Source organism: Suncus etruscus, chromosome 1 (assembly GCF_024139225.1).
Source record: "Suncus etruscus isolate mSunEtr1 chromosome 1, mSunEtr1.pri.cur, whole genome shotgun sequence".
NCBI lineage: Eukaryota > Metazoa > Chordata > Mammalia > Eulipotyphla > Soricidae > Suncus > Suncus etruscus.
In genome coordinates, this window is record NC_064848.1 from 10740099 (window position 1) to 10763757 (window position 23659).

Consider the following 23659-nt stretch of genomic DNA (forward strand, 5'->3'; position numbering starts at 1 on the left):
CCAGACATTCAGTGGGAGAAAGGGTTTTGGCTGACTTTTCTAAGCCACCCATGGGCCGCTGGAAGACTTGGAAGGATCTAAGGAGCCTCCTGGCTCTGTCAGTGGTCTACTTCTTTGCATGGTTCTATCTCTCCATTATTCATGGGCTCTAAACATGCTTTCTCTGTTGTGGAAGCAAAGACTGAACCCTGAAATTGGATGATGAGATGCCAACAGAGAAGTTCTCTTACTGTTAGTCTTATCTCCTATTTGGAATTGATGAAAAATCTTGACACTTGGCTTCATTTTGGCTTGGTTCTTTTTGTTTCTTTGATTTTTGTCACTGTTGTTATTTTTCAATTCCCTCTAAGACCACATTTTTTGTTCCTTGAAAGCAAATAAAAAAATCATCATATTAACAAGTTATCATCAATTGTGTCATGGGGCCATCACTATAATTAATGTGAATCACTGGAATCATCTACCCAGAGAGCCAACTTAGAGCCTAGAAGCCAAAGCTAGTGGGGAGCTCTAGCCGAATGGGGCTTAGGGAGACCCCATGTGGAAGGCCTTCTCCCTAACTTGGGTGCGCTGGGAGCCTTGATAGGCCCCAAGCCTTCCCCTCTTCTGCCCCCGGCCTCCAGGCCTTCTGGGGTGGCAGCCCAGGCGGCCAGACAAGGTGGGTGTCGGGGGTCCTTCCTGGATGGGGTCCCAAGCTTTCCCCGCCCTTCCCCCAACTCTAGGGTGGGAAGGGCACAGGATGGAGGGCGGGCAGATCCTGGCTTCCGGCTCTCTATCCATCCTCTCTTGAGCTGGAGGCTAGCTCTAGCCGCATGGGGCTTGGGGAGACCCCCATGTGGAAGGCCTTCTCCAAAGCTAGTGGGAAAAGAGGGCATGTGTATATCTTGCCATGACATCGGCCCTTGTGTTGTCAGATGATCCACCAGCAGCCCAACCCGGGAGTCCACTACGAGTATGTTATCATGGGGACCAACGCCATCAGCCCACAGGTACCACGTCACAGGAGACCAGGTAACCCCTTGTCTTATCACTGGACATGCTCTATCACTTTTTTAGATGGTCCCCTCTCACTCCTTTGTATCCTTTAGTCTTTTACTAAGTCGAGAGAAAAATGCATAAACACGGATTTCAGAGTTCTTTTTGCCATCAGTTTGAGCCTTTGCATGTTTTCTTTACTTGGTTCAGAAATGAAGCTGGAGCCATGGGTGGTGCAGGTAGTGTTTGCATGTGTGAAGCACTGGGTTCCATTTCCAGCAACCCACTTCCTCCCCTGTAAGCACCATCAGGCATACCCCTAATAAATCAAAACACTGCCACATACTGCTAGGTATTGTCCTGATAATGAGAGAGATCCTCCCTCAAATGAAATGGCTATCTGAGATCTGTCTTTCCAGTTTGATCTTTAGAGTTGCCTTATTTAAGTTTCTGGTGGTTGTTGTTTACAAAATAGCCTTGAATTTCAAACAATACACCTTTCCTATTTCTCAGTGCGAAATAGGTTAAGATTCAGAAATAAGCCAGGCGTGGCCCAAACATTTAAAACAAAAAATAGGTCCCCGTGTAAGTGAATCCACTTCAAATCCATATTGTTCAAAGATCAGTGGTATTTCATTGACAGTCTTTGTATCATTTATTTAAACCAGGATTTAAGGCCATTTATAGTTTATCCCTGTTCTGCTCTTTCAAATAATTCAAGAGAGTGAGAAACGTATCCCCCCAATGTCCAATATCTGGATGTTAGGTCAAAAGGAAAGTACATTTGAAAGTTAGATGTGTAGGCAGAGAAATAGCATAGAGGTAAGGCTTTGCATGTTGCAGACTCTGCCTCAAGCCTCAGGACTTACCATGTACGGTCCTGAGACCCCCTCAGAGGTGACTCCAGAGCACAGTGTCAAACACAGTGCCTGAGCACCACTGGGTACGACTCAAAACTCATACATAAATCATTTCCTTTAACTAAAAGATATATTATCAAATTCCCTTCCAAAAATGTGCTTTTTGTAAGCTTGGCCCTGCACATGAGTTTGTATGCCTGCATTTTCTACAGCGCTTAAATATTTCAGTGTTGCCAATTTTCTCACTTTGTCAGGTAAACAAAAATTCTGAGTCATTATTCCATTTTAGTCATTTATTGTGACTAAAAAATATGGTATGGCCTTTTGCTCTCTATAATTCTTCATAACCCTGGCCTGCTTTTCTTACTAGGATGTTTATCTTCTTTTTGTTTTTTTTATTTTTTATTTTTTTTTTTTTTTTTGAGAGGGGTGAGGGAGGCTTTCCACAAAGCTTTTTCTGGCTATTCCTGGCTCCTGGCAATTCTCAGCCACCTGGGCTGGCGGTTCAATGCTAGGGCCCAGGAATGTGATGCTTCGTAGCCCTGCACTTCTCAAATGCCCAAGGCCTCCCAGCAGTGCTTAGGGGCGTCAGGTGTGAATTGCTACACCCAGCAATTCCCAGGGGACCATAAGAAGCTATGGAACAAACCAGAGTCAACAGTAGACAAAGGCCTCAATCCTATCCGATCTCTAGAGTTTAACTTATTGGAAATAATGTTTTGAATATCTGGGAAATTGGAATTCATTTATTTTTATATAGGCAATGGATCAGAAATAATACTCTTCAGGCCAGAGTGATAGCACAGTAGGTAGGGCGTTTACCTTGTACGCTGTGCGCCCAGGTTCATCTCCAGTAGTCCCCAAGTACCTCCATCAATGATTCCTGAGTGCAGAGCCAGGAATTATGTAACTCTCTGAGTGTGGCCAAAATAAAAGAAGAAGAAAAGAAAAAGAAATGATACTGTCTCTCTGAGCTCTCAGGCTGGAGCAGTTTCCTCTTTACAATGTCCAAACCTTATTCCTGCTGTATGCTTGTGCCTCACCCAGGGGAGCCTTTCAATGGCCAGCTGGTCCCCGATGGAGGGAGCCCGGAGGACATGGAAGAGGAGAAAGAGCGGAGTGAGGAGAAGGATGATATGCATGGAGGAGCTCCTGAAGTGTTCACCTCGGAATCTGCTCAGACCTTCCCAGTCAGACTTCCCGATCGATTTTCTCCCCACCCACCAGACAACGTGGTGCCCCCAGTCCCACAGCCCCCTCGACGAAGCCGAGATTACAACTGGAAGCAGCTGGGGACAACAGAGTGCTCCACGAGCTGTGGGAAAGGTGGGCCTGAGATTGGGGCGGGGGAGGGAGCCCCCTAATCAAGTATGTTTGGGGGGAACAAGGACAAAGGAGACCTCTCTTCCACACCTATTTGTGTGAGGTTGTGTTGGGAGCTCTTCCCAGCTCTGGAACCATGCAAAGCAATTAGAAGGCTCTAGAATGCTGTTCTGCTCACAGTTATAACGTACTTCTTTGGAAGGATGGAGTTTAGCATCACCAGCAGGCAAAGGCACAAAGGCAGGTGCAACCTTGCAGGGAAGACCAGGAGCCTGGGCCAGGTTCTCCCCTCATCTGCACTAACAAAAAAACCAGTGCTAGCTTTTGTGGTATCTCATTGTTGTTTTGATTTTTGTATATCCTGATGATCAGTGATGTGGAGCATTTTTTATGTGCCTTTTGGCCATCAGGGTTTCTTCTTTGAGGAAGTTTCTGTTCATTTCTTCTCCTCATTTTTGATGCAGTTAGGTTTTTTTTTTTCTTGTTACATTCTACCAGTATCTTATATATCTTAGATATTAAACCCTTATCAGATGAATATTGGGTGAAGAGTTTCTTCCATTTCATGGGCAGTCTTTGTATCCTGGTCACCATTTTCGTTGAAGTGCAGAAGCTTCTTAGATAAACATTTGTTTATCTTTGCTTCCACTTGCTTGGTCAGTAGTGTTTAATTTTTAAAGATACCTTTAACTTCAATGTCATGGAGAGTTCTGCCTATGTTTTCCTCTATGCACCTAGTGGTTTCAGGTCTGATATCAAGGTCTTTAGTCCATATTTATTTGACTTTCGTGCATGGCGTTAAAGAGGGGTCTGAATTTTTTTTTTTTTTGCATGTAGTTGACCAATTTTCCCAACACTGCATGTGAAGTGGCTTTCCTTGTTCCGTTTTGTGTTTCTTGCCCCTTTATCAAAGATTAATTGATCTGAGAGTCTCTCAGGATATTTAAATCTATTCCATTGATTTAAGGGTCTGTCTTCTAATACCATGCTGTTTTAATGACTACTGCTTTGCTTACTTATATTAAACTCATCGTCTCTCTTAAACATGTATTTCTTTCCTTTTTGCCCCACTACCACAGCCCTTGCATCATTTTAAGTAAGTTTCATTTGATTAAAACCTATCTTGCTGCACTAAAAAAAATTGTTTAAAATAAAGCAAAATAATCAGTCCTGGTTCTCAGGCTAAAACGATACCAGGCTAGTGCTGTCCCTTCTCAAGTCATTCTAACCCCCTTTTCCTGTATTTAGTTTTTGGGACTCATCCAGTGGTACTTGGAGGTTACTCCTGGTTCTGCACTCAGAAATTACTACTGAAGGGGGTTCAGGACCATATTGGGTGCTGGGAATAGAACTGGGGACAGCAGTGTGCAAAGTAAGTGCCCTACCATTGAACTATCTCTCCCAACCTCCACTTTTCCTTTCTTATGACCATGACAATATGACAGCATCCAGGGTTGCTCCTCTTCTCTGCCCCTGGTCAGTTTCCCCTGCCCAACTCAGACAATGCAGGACTGGTGAGACAATGCCGCCAACACTAATGATCATCAGCTCAACTGAGGGATGCCCTACTGGTAATAAGAATGCATGTCCAAGAAACCCCGCATCTGCCTGTAATGTCCTGTTTGGGCACACAAGCCAGGTCCAGGCCCCATGTGACCTCACAGCCTGCCCCCTACACACCCTTTCCCTTCCCTCTCCCATCCTTCTGACAGAATCACCTAAGACCACAATGGCCATGTCACTCACATCAAGGTGGTCCTCCTGGGAGTGCTTTCTGATTTGTGATGTCAGGGCACCACAACATCTCCAACAGTAACTAAGAGTGCCCCCCACTCTGTGTAGATGGGGCACATACACCGCTGTCTAGTTTGGAAGATCTAGCATAGCTCAGTTGATCCCTGGTCTTCCAAGACTAGAATGATATAATGATGTACTTTTTTTGTCTTGGTGTGGGGAGATTTGGGAGCCACATTCAGCTGTGCTCATGGCTTATTCCTGTCACACAAGAGTAGTCTGAAGCTTTGAAAACCTTGTTTGCTCATCAAAAATTGAGACAACTAAAATTGGAACTATTCTATTAAAGTTAAAAAAAATTGGGCAGGGGATTTGGGCCACACCCATTGATGCTCAGGAGCTACTCCTGGCTATGCGCTCAGAAATAGCTCCTAGCTTAGCGGACCATATGGGACGCCAGGAGATCGAAACACGGTCCATCCTAGGCTAGTGTGGCCAAGGCAGATGCCTTATCGCTTGCACCACTGCTCTGGCCCCCTATTACAATTAAAATTTGAGATTATTGGAAGACAAGTAACTATGAATGTCTGACCAATCAACTAAAAAGCTAAGAGAAATTGCAGAACTAGCAAGTGTTCTTCAGGTCAGTTCTTCAGTGACCAAGTTAGGCCGAGGAGGGGTGTGTGTGTGTGTGTGTGTGTGTGTGTGTGTGTGTGTGTGTGTGTGTGTGTGTTAGAAAGTGGGAAATTGATGTCAGGCTGGGAAAATCTACGCCTGCCCAGTGGTTCCCGACTGTGAGAAACTGTGAGTGTTGCTTGTGCGTGTTTTTTTTTTACTGTCATGTCTCCTGAACCTCTTGGGAGTGGGCCAAAAAGGGCCCAGAAAAATCGCTCTCCCAGAGGCTCCACTTTGCTTCGTAGCCATGCACTCTTTCTAATGAAAGAACACCACTGCAATAAGAAGGAAAAAATCACACTAGGAACTGTGCTGAATCTCTGAAGCCCAGTATTTCTCTCTGGACTGTCTTCTCTGCTGCGTGCTTGGGCCTAAGATTTGACCCTGTGTGAGGCTTCATCCATGGAGGGCTCCCCTTCCTTGGAGGCGAGTCGATACACCCAGAAAGGGTGGAGCCAGAGGAGTGTGGCTGCGCACATCATTTAGCCAACAAATACCACCACAACACATAGAAAAGCCCACAATACAAATATGACAATGAGGAAACAACTCAGGCCAGCAACAGACATAGAGAATGAAGATAGCAACTTTGATGACTGGAAAACAGCCAACCAACTAGTCAGTCTCTCAGATAAGGAATTTAGAGAAGAAATATGGAAGAATCTCACAGAACTCAAAGAAACCATGGATCGAGTTGAACAGAACACTAATAAGAACCAAGAAAATATGAAGACAGAAATCACAAAACTTCAAACTGAAATAACAAGTCAAATAACAGGTCTGAAGAACTCAGTAAACGAATTGAATGACAAAATGGATAAGCTCTCCAACAGGGTAACAGAAGCTGAGGATAGAATTAGTGCTGTGGAAGATGAGATAAATAACAACTCAATACAGTGGGAGAGATTGGGGAAAAAAAACTTAAATCAAATGAACAGACAATGGAAAAATTAGTCAAAGAATGGGAACAGATGAAAATAGAAGTCTATGATAAGCTCAACAGAAACAATTAAGAATCATGGGAGTCCCAGAGACCCAGGAAGAAAATCTCCAGGAAGAATCAACGGTCAAGAACATCATTAAAGAGAAAATTCCAGAGCTGAAGAATATATGCGATCAAATCCTGCATGCCTGAAGAGTACCAACTAAAAGAGACCTCAGAAAAAACACCCCAAGACACATCCTACTTACAGTAATGAATCCCACAGATAGAGCAGCAAGATTAAAAAGGGAAATTACATTCAAGGGAACATCCTTGAGATTTACAGTAGACCTGTCACCAGAAACACTCAAGGCCAGAAAGTAGTGGTGGGACATAGTGACAAAACTCAATGAAATAAATGCTTCGCCTAGAATACTGCACCCAGCAAAACTCACTTTCCGGTTTGAAGGAACAATACATGAGGAACAGCTCAGAAACTTTACAGACTCAAAACTAGCCTTAAGAGAAAAACTGAAAGACCTAATTTAAGATAAGACTGACCAAAAGACACACCAAATTTCGATACAAAGATGGCACTAAATCCCAGGACAATTCTTTCTTTCAATGTCAATGGACTAAATTCACCAGTTAAGAGACACAGAGTGGCTAAATAGATCAAAAAACTCAATCCAACTTTCTGCTGCCTACAAGAAATGCACCTGAATAGTCAGAACAAACATAGACTCAAAATAAAAGGCTGGAGGAAAATTATCCAAGCAAACAACACCGTAAAAAAGCTGGAGTGGCCATACTAATATCAGATAATGCAAACTTTATACTCAGGAAAGTTGTAAGGGACAAAGATGGACATTTTGTGTTAATCAAGGTATGTGTACAGCAAGAAAAAAAAATAACTCTCCTAAACCTATATGCACTGAATGAGGGGCCAGCAAAATATTTAACACAACTGTTGACAAATCTGAAAGATAATATCAATAACAACACAATAATTGTGGGGGACCTCAACACGGCTTTGTCAACACTGAATAGGTCAACCAGACTGAAACCCAACAAGAATATACTATACCTGAGAAGAGAAATGAAAGAAAGAGGCCTAGTAGATATATATAGGACACTCCACCCCTAGAAACCTGGATACACATTTTTCTCCAATGAGCATGGGACATTCTCAAGGATAGACTACATGCTGGCACATAAAACATACCTTCATAATATCAAGAGGATAGAAATTTTGCAGGCTACCTTCGCTGACAACAAGGCTCTGAAATTATATGTGAATTCCAAAGGGACACAGAGGAAAAACTTTAACACTTGGAAGTTAAACAGCCTCATACTGAATAACCAGTGGGTCCGAGATGAAATCAGAGAGGAAATCAAAACTTTCCTGGAAACAAATGACAATAAAGACACAAACTATCAGAACTTATGGGACACAGCAAAAGCAGTACTGAGAGGAAAATTTATAATTTTGCAAGCACACATCAGGAAGGAAGAAGGGGCATACCTGAATAGCTTAATGATGCAGCTCATAGAATTAAAAAGTGCTCAACAAAAGGACCCAAAAATAGGGAGACAGAAGGAAATAACAAAGCTGAGAGCAAAAATCAATGAAGTGGAAACCCAAAAAACAATCCGAAAGATCAACGAAAGCAGAAGTTGGTTCTTCAAAAAAATAAAAAAGATTGATAGACCATTAGCAAAACTAACAAAGAAAGAGAGAAAAACTTGATAACTCGTATTAGAAATGAAAAGGGGGAGATCACTATCGATATTGCAGAGATTCAAAGGGTAATCAGAAACTACTTTGAGAAACTCTATGCCACTAAAAATGAGAACCTAGAAGAAATGGATAAATTCTTGGACTCTTATAACCTCCCACGGTTGAATAAAGAATATATAGCATATCTAAACAACCCCATCACTATTGATGAAATTAAAATGGTAATCAAATGCTTGCCCCAAAACAAAAGCCCAGGCCCAGATGGATTCACTAATTAATTATTTCAAACCTTCCGAAAGGAACTACTACCAATCCTGGCAAGACTCTTTCATGAAATTGAAAAAATGAGAACTCTTCCAAATAGCTTCTATGAAGCCAACATCAGCTTGATACCTAAATCAGACAGAACTGCTACCAAAAAAGAAAATTACAGACCAATATCCTTTTTGAACACAGATGCAAAGATCCTCAACAAAATCCTGGCAAATAGGATTCAATGCCTCATCAAGAAGATCATTCATTATGATCAAGTAGGTTTCATCCCAGGAATGCAAGAATGGTTTAACATCCTTAAATCTATCAACATAATACACAACATCAACAACAAGAAAAATAAAAACCACATGATCATATCAATAGATGCGGAGAAAGCATTTGATAAGGTCCAATACCCATTCTTGATCAAAACTCTCAGCAAGATGGGAATGAAAGGAACCTTTCTCAACATAGTTAAGGCCATCTACCACAAGCCAGTGGCAAATATTATCCTCAATGGAGAAAAACTAAAAGCCTTCCCTCTTAATTATGGCACAAGGCAAGGCTGCCCTCTCTCACCACTCCTATTCAACATGTTGTGTATGTAAATATTTTAGGGGATTATTATGTTACTGACACTACCCTGATGAGATTGTGCCCTACCCTAGGGTGTGACCTGGCATTCTGCCCCCACCCTAGAGTGGTACCTGATTCTGCTTCCACCATTGGGTGGTATTTGATCCCACCATTGGGTGGTACCTGATTCTGGGGGATAAAAACAAGGGTCTGTGGAAGGTGAGGGGCTTTTGGCTGGAACTGATGCTGAGTCTTTGGACTTCAGTCTTGTCCACCGAATAAAGCTAATGTTTCCACAAGCCTGACTGTCTGAGAGCTGTTTACCTGCCATTTCACCTCAGAACCATCAGCTGGACAGGGTGGCAGATGCGTGCTCCGAGCTGGAGGGGAAAGACCTCATCCTCCATCCCTCCATCAGTCAACCTCTTCAGGGGCTGGCTTGCAACACAGCATAGCTCTGGAAGTCCTTGCTATAGTGATCAGGCAAGAAAAAGATATCAAAGGAATCTAGATAGGAAAGGAAGAAGTCAAGCTCTCACTGTTTGCAGATGACATGATACTCTACTTAGAAAACCCTAAAGACTCTACCAGAAAGCTTCTAGAAACAATAGATTCATATAGCAATGTGGCAGGTTACAAAATTTTTTTTTTGGGCCACACCCAGTAACGCTCAGGGGTTACTCCTGGCTATGTAATCAGAAGTTGCTCCTGGCTTGGGGGACCATATGGGACACCGGGGGATCGAACCGCGGTCCGTCCAAGGTTAGCGCAGGCAAGGCAGGCACCTTACCTTTAGCGCCACTGCCCGGCCCCAGGTTACAAAATTAACACACACAAATCAATGGCCTTTCTATACACCAGTAATAATAGGGAAGAAATGGACATTAAGAAAACAACCCCATTCACATTAGTGCCACACAAACTCAAATACCTTGGAATCAACTTGACTAAAGATGTGAAGGACCTGTACCAAGAAAACTATAAAACTATGCTCCAAGAAATAAGAGAGGACACACAGAAATGGAAACACATACCCTGCTCGTGGATTGGCAGGATTAACATCATTAAAATGGCAATATTCCCCAAAGCATTGTACAGATTTAATGCAATCACTCTAAAGATACCCATGACATTCTTCAAAGAAGTGGATCAGGCACTTTTGAAATTTATTTAGAACAATAAATACCCTTGAAGAGCCAAAGCAGTTATTGGGAAAAAGAATATGGGAGGCGTCACTTTCCCCAACTTTAAACTGCATTACAAAGCAATAGTTATCAAAACAGCATGGTATTGGAATAAAGGCAGACCCTCAGATCAGTGGAATAGACTTGAATACTCAGAGAATGTTCCCCAGACATACAATCATCTAATCTTTGATAAAGGAGCAAGAAGTCCTAAATGAAGCAAAGAAAGCCTCTTCAACAAGTGGTGTTGGCACAACTGGCTAGCCACTTACAAAAAAGCAAACTTAGAACCCCAGCTAACATCATGTATGAAGATAAAATCCAAATGGATCAAAGACCTCGATATCAGACCTGAAACCATAAGGTATATAGAACAACACATAGGTAAAACATTCCATTACATAGAGACTAAAGGCATCTTCAAGGAGGAAACTGTACTCTCCAAGCAAGTGAAAGCAGAGATTAACAGATGGGACTATATTAAACTGAGAAGCTTCTGCACCTCAAAAGAAATAGTGCCCAGGATACAAGAGCCACCCACTGAGTGGGAGAAATTATTCACCCAATATCCATCAGATAAGGGGCTAATCTCCAAAATATACAGGGCACTGACAGAACTCTACAGGAAAAAAACATCTAATCCCATCAAAAAATGGGGAGAAGAAATGGACACTTTGAAAAAGAAAAAATACAAATGGCCAGAAGGCACATGAAAAAATGCTCCACATCACTAATCATCAGGGAGATGCAAATCAAAACAACTGTGAAGTACCACCTCACACCACAGAGATTGGCACACATCATAAAGAATGAGAACAAGCAGTGTTGGCGGGGATGCGGTGAGAAAGAAACTCTTATCCACTGTTGGTGGGAATGCCGACTAGTTCAACCTTTCTGGAGAGCGATATGGAGATTCCTCCAAAAACTGAAAACTGAGCTCCCATACGATCCAGCTATACCACTCCTAGGAATATACCCTAGGAACACAAAAATACAATACAAAAACCCCTTCCTTACACCTATATTTATTACAGCACTATTTACCATAGCAAGACTCTGGAAACAACCAAGATGCCCTTCAACAGATGAATGGCTAAAAAAACTGTGGAACATATACACAATGGAATATTATGCAGCTGTCAGGAGAGATGAAGTCATGAAATTTTCCTATACATGGATGTACATGGAATCTATTATGCTGAGTGAAATAAGTCACAGAGAGAGAGAGAAAGACGGAGAATGGTCTCACTCATTTATGGGTTTTAAGAAAAATGAAAGACATTTCTTAACAATTTTCAGAGACAAAAAGAGAGGAGGGCTGGATGTTACAGCCCACATCAAGGACCTCACCACAAAGAGTGATGAGTTTAGTTAGAGAAATAACTACATTGCAAACTGTCCTAACAATGAGAATATATGAGGGAAATAGAAAGCCTGTCTAGAGTACAAGTGGGGGTGGGAAGGGGTGGAGGGATATTTGGGACATTGGTAATGGGAATGTTACACTGGTGATGGGGGGGTGTCATCTTATATGATTGAAACACAACCACAATCATGTTGGTAACCAAGGTATTTAAATAAAAAATATTTTTAAAAAAAAGTGGGAAATTGTAGGTAATATTTTTGTGAAGGAGCAACTAGTTTCAAGCAATTGTATTGCGATCCACTGTTTGCATGGTCTTTTTATGGAAGTGGGGGTTTGTATTTTGTAGCCATACCCAGTGATACTCAGGGGATGAAGAGTGATCAGTGACAGCTCAGGAGGGAAATGAGAATTAAATCAGCTATGTGTCTTATTTAAAAACCCTCAGTAATACTTCATTGATGCCACTAGGAGGCAGCATATAATGGGGGTTTTCTTTTGTTTATTTATTTACTTATTTATTTAGAACTTAAAATGTTCTGTTAACATATTCTGAATTTACTTCAGAATAGGTTTTTTATACTTTATGACATATTTTATCCTTATTTAGCCAATGAAATTAGGTTGTGTAAGGGGCTAGAATGATGCTCTACTCATCCCAAATACTGCAGGATTTCCTCAGCCTGAACAGTTGGCTAAGAATAGCTGGGAGTAGCCTGGTGGCCCTGAACACCACTTGGGAGGGAAGAAGGAGAAAGAGAGGTGAAGAAGCAGGGGCAAGTAGGGAAAGAAAGAAACTAGACTGTATAATTAAACCAGCAAATAAGAAGCCTAGGCAGGGGCTAAAATGAGAGTGCAGAAAGGAGGACACTTGCCTTTCATATGGTCGACCTAGGTTCAATTCCAGGCATCCTATATAGTCTCCTGAGAAATCCCAAGAACAATTCTTGAGTGCAGAGATATACAGTCCACCTGAGCATCTCAAAGTAAGGCCCCAAAACCAAAAAAATAACCCTGAGCAGTTGCCATCTTTTATTCATTCATTTATTTATTTATTTTTAGTAAACTGATAAGAATGACTATTAAACCCTGAAAGCTATTCACAACACCCACTTATCAAATGCCTGTTGGCATTGTCCTCTAAGTAGCTCACTGCCTCTTCTCATAGTTAAGTAGATCTGTTGCTTCTCTAGACATGTTCTCTTGCCACTCAACAGTTGTTGAGCACTTTGGTTGTTTTCAGATCTTTAATATGACAAAAAACAAAAACAAAAAAAACAAACAAAAAAAAACACTGTATGACTGTAGAAGGTGCAAATACCTTTTTGAATGAGTGTTTTGTGGCATGAGTCCCTGTGTTTGTGCTGCCCAACAGTTGTTCTCTTTGTCCTTGCAGGATCCCAGTATCCAATTTTCCGCTGTGTGCACAGAACCACTCAGGAGGAGGTTCCCGAGAGCTCCTGTGACTCCAGCATGAAGCCCACCCCAGAGGAGGAGCCCTGCAACCTCTTCCCCTGCCCAGCCTTGTAAGGCACCCCTGGGGCCCAGCATTCTTGCTTACTGTGCATAGAGCCTTAAGGATATGATCTGATGTTTGGGTCTAAACATGAGATGTGGCCTAGGGAAGCAGTACATCCTTCTCAGAGGGCCCCATCTTTCAAGTTAGCAAGGGAGCCCATAGCCTCTAGCAGTCAACCTGCTGCATACAGCAAATATCTCTTCTGAGAAGCCCATCCTTTAACAGCTTAAAGCAGTGTTTCTCAACTGAAGAGCATATGACCCCTGAGGTTCCTAGGATACTATGTGGGGGTGCATGTAGGCTAGAGCAATAGTACAGTGTGTAGAACATTTTCCCTGCAAGTGGTCAACTGGATTCAATCCCTGTCACCTCCACATCTGCCAAGACTGATACCTGAGTCCAAAGCCTGTTTAACTCCTGACAATTACCAGGGATATCCCCAAAACAAAAAAAAGGGGGGAGGGGAAATGCTTGACACTAAGGGATGTGACATCCATGACACATGTAGGATATGTGAGACATAGTAAAGAAACAACGTCAGAAAAAGACTGAGCTAACCGGGCTTTCAGTCTTGGAAAGAGGAAAGCCAAGAGTGATCAACATTGCTGGAGAGCTGTGTCTAAAGAGAAAAAGACAGTCATAAATGCATCTACTGAGAAAAACCAGGAAACATGTCCCAGGAGATAGAAGTGATAAATAGGGGAAAAGGACCCGAAGAGGGGAATAAGCATAATTGTCAAAGTAACAAAAACAAATGTTATCCAAAGACATAATGAGCATGTGCTGAAGTCTTATTTAATGAATGACAAAGAGAATAGATAATGTGAAATTAGTATGTTAAAATGCATTTAAAACAATAATAATAATAATAATAATAAAAATAATAAGAGCAGTACAACAAATAGGGCACATACCTTGCATGCAATCAACCTGGATTCTCTCCCAGAACCCCATAGTGTACCCTGAGTCCCACAAGGAATGATCCCTAAACTCAAACCAGGAGTAAGCCTGGAGTACAGTGTGATGTGGCCAAACATCATCATCATCATCATCATCATCATCATCATCATCATCATCATAAATAATAACATAAAAGAATTCTAGCATAGAGTGTCTGAGTTCCAACATGAATTGGAGGTCCACAGGTCCTTAAACTATCCTGCAGGTGATTGACTTAAGGGAGTTCATTTCTTCAGTAGAAAAATGTCTTTTCACCTTCTCCATTTGCTCTCATGTGCCAGTTCTGCCTCTAAGTCAGAGCAAACCTGGAAGGGAAGCTAGGATGGGGGAGTTCCCAGCGAGTTCCCTTGGCTAGGCTCTTCCTCTCGTCCATTGCCAGCAACTCTCTGTCTCTCTCCTCCCTCCTAGCTGGGACATTGGGGAGTGGTCTGAGTGCAGCAAGACCTGCGGCCTGGGTATGCAGCATCGCCAGGTTCTGTGTCGCCAGGTGTATGCCAACCGCAGCCTGACAGTGCAGCCCTACCGCTGCCAGCACCTGGAGAAGCCAGAGACCACCAGCACCTGCCAACTCAAGATCTGTAGTGAGTGGCAGATTCGCACTGACTGGACCTCGGTAGGCAATGGGGGTGGGGGGAACCCTTCCTGCACTACCTCCCCACATGAGACCCTAACCCAAGAGAGTCCTGAGCTACCCCAGGGAAGCCTAACATGGCTGGCTATTTGGAAAACCATTGTAAGGGGGGGTGGCTTTTGTGGGTCCCATACGAATTGTGCATATTGTTTCCTTCCTCCTGCTTCATGGTTGAGGGCAGACAGGACACACAACCTCCATCTTCCTCTCCCATTTGACAGATGAAAAACTTACAAAGAGCAACAACCTAGGCCAGACAGCTTTGGTGGTACAGATAGTACAACTGGATAGAGTTGCATTGCTGAGGTCTCCCCTGCACCCTATGTCCTGGGAGCTGGATAATGAGGACAACGAGGGTACCATTCTGGAGAGTTTCCCACACTCACCTCGTAAATGTTGCTGTTTTGTTATTTCCAGTGCTCTGTGCCCTGCGGAGTGGGGCAGAGAACCCGGGACGTGAAGTGTGTGAGCAACCTCGGGGATGTGGTAGATGACGAGGAATGCAACATGAAGCTGCGGCCCAATGACATTGAGAACTGTGACATGGGGCCCTGTGCCAAGAGCTGGTTCCTCACCGAGTGGAGTGACAGAGTGAGTGTGGCCATTAGGCAGAGTGGGGTTGGCATCAGCTAGAGTAAGATCATTGGCGATGGGGAGCAAGGTCTGCCAGGCAGATACACAGGAGATACCTGTCCCTCGGTAAATCATGTGAAGATGAAGCACAACTTTGACTCTCCCTGTGGGCTTTGAACCCCATACTGACCATATGAAAAATTCAAGACTTAGATCAAATGGAAGAGCCCTACATTTTAACAGTGACTTTGCAAAACACCCACTCTGTTAACCTTTAGTCTGAGTGAGGCCATTTTTCACAGGGAACAAACATGGACTATGATCCTATCTCATGCTCCAGTGCACATGAATGAGGCAGGAAATTGAGACTTCGGTGGAAGGAATAAAAGAAAATGGGGTTCAAGTTTGCAAACACTTGAGGGTCTAGAGCAAAGGCTCCCAAACTGATTTGGCCTACTAACCCTTTTCGGGGTAATAAAAGTATACTTAGCACCCTCTGAGAGAGAAAGAAATTCTAGAAGCTGTTGCTTAAAGCAGAAGTATAATGATTTGGAATTTATGATAAAGCCTTCTAGTCCCTTGGGGACTAATTGGACCATATTTTAATTTCACTATCCCTGGATCAAGGAGATAGTCCTTAATAGAAGAATTTCGTGTGTGTGTGTGTGTGTGTGTGTGTGTGTGTGTGTGTGTGTGTGTGTGTGTGTGTGTGTGGTCTAAATAGAAGTGCATTTGAAGTCGGTTCCTTTCTGATCACAGAAGAGCTTTTTACCTCCTATATACACATCCTCAGTTGCTGTTTGAGGTTTTTTTGTACTGAGGAAATTCTGAACTTCCAAGGCAAAAGGTGTGTTGAATCAGGCCACCAGCATATTTTCAGAGAGGAGACGGCAGTGTGGAGTCACACTGGATTTTCATAGGAAAATAAAAAGCAGAACAGATGGGAGGAAAGACATGGACGAGGCCTCCTGGAAGCCTTTCTAGTAAGGCTGAGTGAGGGCAAGCCTCAAAAGATAGCACAGGAGGTAGGGAGAGCACTTGCCTCACACATGGTCAACCCAAGTTTAATTCCCACCATCCCCCAAGTACCACCAGAAGTAATTCCTGAATGCAAAGCCAGAAATAACCCCTGACCGTTGCCAGTTGTAACCAAAAAAACATCCTCAGAGACAAGACCAGAGAAATTGGGTAAACTTGACTCTCACAAAACTGGGTGGTTTATGGAGCCAAGAAGACAAAATAACATTTAGATTTTTATATCTGGAGTAGGAAATGAGGGGTCTGATCCTCCTGTGCATCATCTGAAAGGGGCTCAGAATCTGTAACCACTCTAACCTGTTTCTCCTGCTCCCCAGTGTTCAGCAGAATGTGGGGCTGGTGTGCGGACTCGCTCTGTGGTGTGCATGACCAACCACATCAGTAGCCTGCCCTTGGAAGGATGTGGGAACAACCGGCCAGCTGAGTCCACCCCCTGTGATAATGGGCCATGTGAAGGCAAGGTGGAGTGGTTTGCAGGGAGCTGGAGCCAGGTGAGTGAGCTAAACTCATATGTCTCTTAGTCTTGGAGAGAAGCAAAGGAAGTGGGAACCTGCAACAGTGGGACTCCCAGGCTTGAGTCCAAGCATGGCACCATTCGCAACCTGCACCTTGGCGTCTCATTCAGGAGTATTGATTGAGCACTGGAGATTTACATCAAGGTGTTGTGGAAATTACCACCAAAAGCCAGAGGGAAAAGAAAAAGTAGCACACCTTGAGAATTGGAGAAGCACTTTTATTATGCTAGCAGACAGTTCAGCTCATGCAGAATCAGAACAAAGGTATAAACTCTGTTTTCTAGAATATCTGAAAACAGTTGGGACATTTGCAGGCAGCTGGCAGGAAAATAAAGAAACAAAAATTACCAAGCTTATTATTTTGCAAAGCAGGTCTGAATCACCTTAAGACATGTTCCCAGGTTACCAAGGTTATAAAGTGAGACTCCGCCCATGTCAAGGGCACCCCCAATGCACTCCATGATTAATGTTGAGCCCAGACTTAGCTGCCTCTCAGCAGTACCTCCTCTCTATGTGCAATGCTCTCTACTATTTGAAATATGGGCAGGGGACTCTTTTCATCATCAAAGGGGGTGGAATGGGAGAGAAAGATAAAAGGATGTAAAGTGTGACTTCTGGGACTCTAGTGTGCAATGCGGTGTGGTTGATTGTAAAGGTAAGTAAAGTCCTTCCCTGTTCTCACACACACATGAGAGTGTGTGAAAGAGTGAGTCCATTCAATTATGTGACTCCTTCACTGTGAGAACATATACCAAGTCATCCTGTGAGCCCTTTAATCAGATTACAATATTGTGTGTCAGTCAGACCTCAATTATTCTTGGAGAGGAAAGAAAGCAGAACCAGAAAGAAGTTGTGGTTGTTCATTATGAAGAACAGATAATATAGGAGCTTTAATGACAACATTTCATTAGTGTAGTCTGCCCTCTTGCATTAAATAATTAACGATTGGGCTGGATGGCGGTGGATGGCGATGGATTTCTCTTTGCCATCCCAGGCCACGTGGCTCCTGGCTCCCATCCAGCCGTGGATCCCAAGCCCGGGTGAAAGGCAAAATCACTCACTCACAGGCAGGCTTCAGGAAGCATCAGCTTTATTTATGCCCTATCCACCACATGTGTGTGGCCTACTCATAACCTTTCAAGCACAGCAATACTTTGCTAGCCCTGCATCTTATCTTCTGTTAGCCATCTTCCCTTTTGGCTCCATGCTGATCAAAGACCAGAACACAAAGGCCCACAAGCCAGAGCGCCCAGCAGCGCAGAAAGGCCAAAGAGACCCCTAATCCCCTGGCTCCAGGGTTTATCTACCTATTCCAAGACCCCTCCCAGGAATGGGCCGGGTCTTGCAGGTAAGGTCACACCTAATATCCAGTTCCCAAGACCCCTCCCAGAAATAAGTGGGTCTTAGGTATCTACACCAAATCCAGGATCTCAGATAGGTACACCAACATGCCCTACTCCCCTTAAATTTGCTCTCGTTCCCTTCACCTCTGTCTCTCAGAGTCACTGGCTGCTTTTTTACATTCTTTCTGACTGAATGTCATGATTTATACATTATCAAAATCCTCTACCTCGTTAACAATATTATTTCTTCTAAGTAACTTCAAAAGCTTCTTCTGGCAATGGGGTGGAGGCATGGTCTCCTTGTCCTTGTAAATTCAGATGACCTTTTTGGAAAGCAATTTGGAAATAAAAATTAAAACATATAAAAATGTGCATTGGCCTGAGCCAATAAATCACCTCACTCTTGGAGATTCATTATGAGGAAAAAATTAACAGAAGAAACTGAAAAGGCTTGTTCAGCAGAGATGTTCCTAGCTTTCAAGTGAAGTTCAAGGGTTCTCTATTGAACCCTATAACTATAAGGATCAAGCCAGGGTGGGCCACAGTCAAGAGTCTGGCTATCACTCTCTGCCCTTTAACTTTTGCTTTAATCAAATTATTCAGTTTAGGTAACTCAGTAGCAGAACACTTGCTTCATATGTATGAGTTCCTCACTGAACATGTACAACTCACACACATGTATCCCTATAGGGATGCTGCAGCCATTGCTGCCTTCCCCCCATGTGACTTTGCCTTTCTCTACTTCTCTTGCCAGTGTTCCGTGGAGTGTGGGAGTGGGAGCCAGCAGCGAGAGGTAATCTGTGTTAGGAAGAATGCAGACACCTTCCAAGTACTAGACCCCTATGACTGCTCCTTTCTGGAGAGACCCCCCAACCAACAATCCTGCCACCTCAAACCTTGCGGGGCCAAGTGGTTTAATACAGAATGGAGTATGGTAAGTTGGGGAGGGGCTCTTCATTGTCCACCTGCGCATTCCCCATATATATCCCAAAAGTCAACTCTATGACAGCTATAAAGCTGAAGGAACCCATTGAGTGTATTCCTTAACCTCCTTTGGTCACTATTGGAGGTGCCTAAACTCAGCCTACTTGGTGGAAACCACCCCAAGCTGGGATAAGATTACTCTCTAAGCTGCCAAGGTCAGAGTAATTCCAGACTCAAGCATCTAAGAATCAGCCTGGACTTCACCTTGGAGTTGGAAACCAAGCACAGCTACAGAAGACTGGTGCTGTAGGGTGTCCAGGCTACTGTTGAGAATTTACACCAGGCAGTGATTTTGTTATTGAACCCCCTAGAAGCTGGAGCAATACAGCAACATGTAGGACTCTTGCCTTGCACACAGCCAATCTAGGTCCAATCTCTAACACCCCGTGTCATCCTCTGAATCCTACCAGGAGTGATTCCTGAACTCAGAGCCAGGAGTAAGCCCTGAATATTGATGCATGTAACCCAAAAACAACATTTCCAAACAATTTTATCCCTTATCAAATGGACTTAGTGTGCTAGTACCCCTGCCCTCTTCTTCTCCGCCCCCCTCCCATTTGTTCTAGGCATCACATTGGTTTGTAGATTACAACAGTTCCGGGACAATGAGCATTTTGTTTGGCATCTGTATGTACCCCCCATTACAAGCTCCACCAAAAGGCTCCTTTCCATACATGTAGCTACACTGTAAAGAAATTGAACAGCAACAACCCCAAGAAAAAACATCCTCTCCTTTTGTAAATGGAACATGAGGTGGCTTTTCCCTGAAAAATTCCCAAGAGTGAAGTCCTTTGTGCCTGTTTTTCTCCTGTGCTTCTTGGGCAGGTTCTTTTTTTTTATCAGTGCTATTTATTAAATATCTAGCTCATAATCAGCAAGATTTTACCGATATGCTCCTTTTTATGCTCAGTAGATTGTTTTCTGGTTAGAGGATAAGGTTTTCTAAAAGAGACATAAAGTCAGCAATTGAAAATTCTGTGGTGGACTTTCTGAAAAGAGTGATGACTAGATGGGGTTTTGTTTAAGGCTTAGAAAATAATCTTGATCCTTGAATGGGCACATTCGAACTTTGGCAGTGGGAACAGTAAGATAAACATTAAGTTTATGAACCTCATAAAACAAAGGCAAATCAGTGTGACTTAATTACAGAGTTAAGAAACAAATTATTTTGCACTAAGAAAAGCCTGTTTCCAACCACCAGCACACACATCATTCCACTAGCCCATCTCATCCCCTTCCCTTCCCAAACAACCTAAGAACATCTGTTTGGCTTGATGGGTTTTGTGTCTTATTTTTTTGTGTGTTGTTTTGTGTCTTCTTTTATAATTTCAGGTACATGATGCATTGTGATCTCAATTGTGAGCAGCAGGAGGGCAGTAGGGAGATTAGATTGTCCTTCCTTTTACTGAATTATTTCTCTTACAGTTTCATAGAAACTATGGAATTATTTCCTTTTTTGTTTGTTTTTGGGGCCATACCCAAGAGTGCCTACTCCTGACTGTGCTCATAAATCCATATGGGACTCCAGAAATCAAACCTAGATTGGCTACATGCAAGCCAAACCCTTCACCTTGTTTACTATTGTTCCCGCCCTGACATTATTCTTAATTTTTAGGTAAAATAAGGCATTTGGGTGATTTTTGGTTTGTCAGGGGACCACACCTGATGGTACTCAGAGGCTACACCCAGCTAAGTACTTGGGAGATTCGAACCAGTGGTACATGGGGGGACCATGTGATGCTTGGGTTCATGCATGCAAAACATATAAAAGTATAGCCACTGATCACCCCTTCAGTTTTATTCTAGTCATTTTGAAGAATCCTTGTGTTTTAGTGCTGCACACTAAAATGTTATGGACGAAGTAATGTGACATTTATATTTGCTTCAGAATAATGAAAGGAGTAGAATTGGTAGGCAAAGTCAGAGTTGCTTGACCATAGGCTGGTTAATGGATGCATGGGAATTTTTATTTTCTCTCTCATCCTAAAGATGTTTAAAATTGTCCAGCACTTTCCTGTCTAGTGTACTTACCTGGTTGCCTGCCAACAGTCCTTTCTCCTTTTGTCCCGTGCAGTGTTCCAAGAGTTGCCAGGGTGGCTTCCGGGTCCGGGAAGTCCGCTGCCTGTCAGATGACATGACACTGAGTAACCTCTGTGATCCTCAGTTGAAACCAGAAGAGAGGGAATCTTGTAACACTCAGGATTGTGTTCCTGAGGTTGGTAAGTAGAAATGGAGGAAATGATGGTGTCTTTGTAGAGCCAGGTATATTCCTCAGAAGTAGAATTCATGCCTTGCTTTATGTGGGGTTCTGGATTTGATCCTGGTCCCCAAAACAACAACAAAGTTTTTGGAGTTCTCTCAAGATCTCTGGTATGAAGGTATCTTCTCCACTTAGGTCTCTATCTGAGATAATATAGACTTACGTTGTTCAGGGGGCAAAGTACTTTGCCTATGATGCATCATAGTTAAGGATGACTGTTATGTAGAGGACAATCCAAACTGCCCTTCAAAAGATGTACTTAAATATGAACAAATTAAAATGAGAATGTGTCCTGATGGGCTAGAGCTCTACAGGCAGAGCACTTGCTTTGTATACAGATAACTGAGGGAGGTTCGACCCCCAGCACCCCATATGGCCCCTGAGCCCTGCCATGAGTGATTGTTGAGCACAGATCCATAAGTAAACTCTGTGTACTGCCTTGTATGGCCCAAACACAAAACAAAGAAGTATGTATTGGCTGGGGGGCAGGTTCAAGTGGTAGGGTATATATCTAGCATTACATGGTCTTTCACTAGGTCCCTGTCCAGCCCTGCTCCCCAGAGCTGCCCTGGTGATGTCCATGTACCAAACCGTATGTCTTGAACTCAGGATGGTCAAAGCTGAAGCACTGGGCCAATAACAGCTGGAAATGATCCCTTATAAAAAAAGAAAGAAGGAAGGAAGGAAGGAAGGAAGGAAGGAAGGAAGGAAGGAAGGAAGGAAGGAAGGAAGGAAGGAAGGAAGGAAGGAAGGAAGGAAGGAAGGAAGGAAGGAAGGAAAGGAGGGAGGAAGGAGGGAGGAAGGGAGGGAGGGAGGGAGGAAAGGAGGGAGGAAGGAGGGAGGAAGGGAGGGAGGGAGGGAGGAAGGAAGGAAAGAAAGAAAGAAAGAAAGAAAGAAAGAAAGAAAGAAAGAAAGAAAGAAAGAAAGAAAGAAAGAAAGAAAGAAAGAAAGAAAGAAAGAAGGAAGGAAGGAAGGAAGGAAGGAAGGAAGGAAGGAAGGAAGGAAGGAAGGAAGGAAGGAAGGAAGGAAGGAAGGAAGGAAGGAAGGAAGGAAGGAAGGAAGGAAGGAAAAGGAAGGGGAGGGAAGAGAGAGGGAGGAAGGGATGAGAGAGGGAGGGAGATTATCCTACAGTAACATATAGTCACGCCTCACAGACAGGAAGGCTTGGGCACAGGAACAAGTTCCACATGCTGCCCAAGCCCCTCCACTTATTCAGGCCACCACTGATACTGAGGAGTCTGGACTTGTGTCTCCCTACAGATGAGAACTGCAAGGACCGCTACTACAACTGCAACGTGGTGGTGCAGGCACGCCTGTGCGTGTACAACTATTACAAGACAGCATGCTGTGCCTCCTGCACACGTGTGGCCAACAGGCACCTGGGCTTCCTGGGAGGCAGATAACCCCATGCTGGGTATGGACATGCGGGCCTGAGCCCACTGTCTCCTGCCAACCTGTGGGCATCCTTCAGAGTCACCATGAACATGTGTCCTCTCCTTGGGACTTTGTCCCTCTCACCTGCTAGAAGAGTACAGGCTGTTCCCAGGGTTGCTATCCCTCAATGCCATTTGGGGGGGACAGTAGAACACCCTTTGTGGAACTGCCAGCATCCCCTGGAGTAGAAAACCTTGGCGACTGCAGCACCCAGACGTCCTGGATTCTGGCCCAAGCCTACACCATGCTGTCCCCCAGCCAGTCAGGGTACTTCCTCTCATTTACCAAGTCATAGAGCCCAACCCCCTCCCTGCCTTAGGACACCAGTACCCCATGAAGTATCCTGGGTTTTCAGGTGTGTTCATGAGACCCTGACATTCCAGCTCCAGGAGGCAGGACATGAAAGTCTTCATTTTACTGGCAAAAAAGCAGAGACCCAACTTAAGGGTGGGGTATCACCACACTCAGTAGCAGTGCTGAACCCCTACTCATGAGCCCCTTAGCCTGTGCCAAATCCTTCGGTTCTCCCAGCCCACCTACAGGTTCAAAAGTTTCCACTCAACCACCAGGCCCGGGCTGCGGGATGCTCTCAGCTGTCAGCCCCAACTCTCAGCTGTTTCCAAGTCTGCTTCTTTGTGACAACACTCACACCCTCAGTCAGAGATCATTAGAGGGATTGTTCCAGAATGGGAAAATCATCACGGTGTCCAGGTGACTTTCTGTTCCCTAGGGACATGGGTGGGACATTCTCCCACATCCATGAGTTCTATGTCAAGGTCCCTTTGACCCCAACC

General features: G+C 43.7%; 2 protein-coding genes across 2 annotated transcripts in view; both read left to right on the forward strand.

The window, feature by feature from the left end:
- THSD4 (thrombospondin type 1 domain containing 4) overlaps nucleotides 1–22921 on the forward strand; it is a 193603-nt gene extending 170682 nt beyond the window's left edge. Inside the window, exons 4-12 of the mRNA XM_049777850.1 lie at nucleotides 915–1011; nucleotides 2883–3161; nucleotides 13005–13134; nucleotides 14496–14700; nucleotides 15136–15309; nucleotides 16647–16820; nucleotides 18942–19121; nucleotides 21246–21390; nucleotides 22692–22921. Coding sequence (XP_049633807.1) covers nucleotides 915–1011; nucleotides 2883–3161; nucleotides 13005–13134; nucleotides 14496–14700; nucleotides 15136–15309; nucleotides 16647–16820; nucleotides 18942–19121; nucleotides 21246–21390; nucleotides 22692–22834 — 1527 coding nt within the window. The 3' untranslated portion in view covers nucleotides 22835–22921. The remainder of the gene's footprint in view (nucleotides 1–914; nucleotides 1012–2882; nucleotides 3162–13004; nucleotides 13135–14495; nucleotides 14701–15135; nucleotides 15310–16646; nucleotides 16821–18941; nucleotides 19122–21245; nucleotides 21391–22691) is intronic.
- A 71-nt stretch (nucleotides 22922–22992) lies between these two features.
- The window catches only part of NR2E3 (nuclear receptor subfamily 2 group E member 3), a 35481-nt gene continuing 34814 nt past the window's right edge, over nucleotides 22993–23659 (forward strand). The window contains exons 1-2 of the mRNA XM_049783949.1: nucleotides 22993–23132; nucleotides 23397–23576. Of these exons, the coding sequence (XP_049639906.1) occupies nucleotides 22993–23132; nucleotides 23397–23576 (320 nt within the window). The remainder of the gene's footprint in view (nucleotides 23133–23396; nucleotides 23577–23659) is intronic.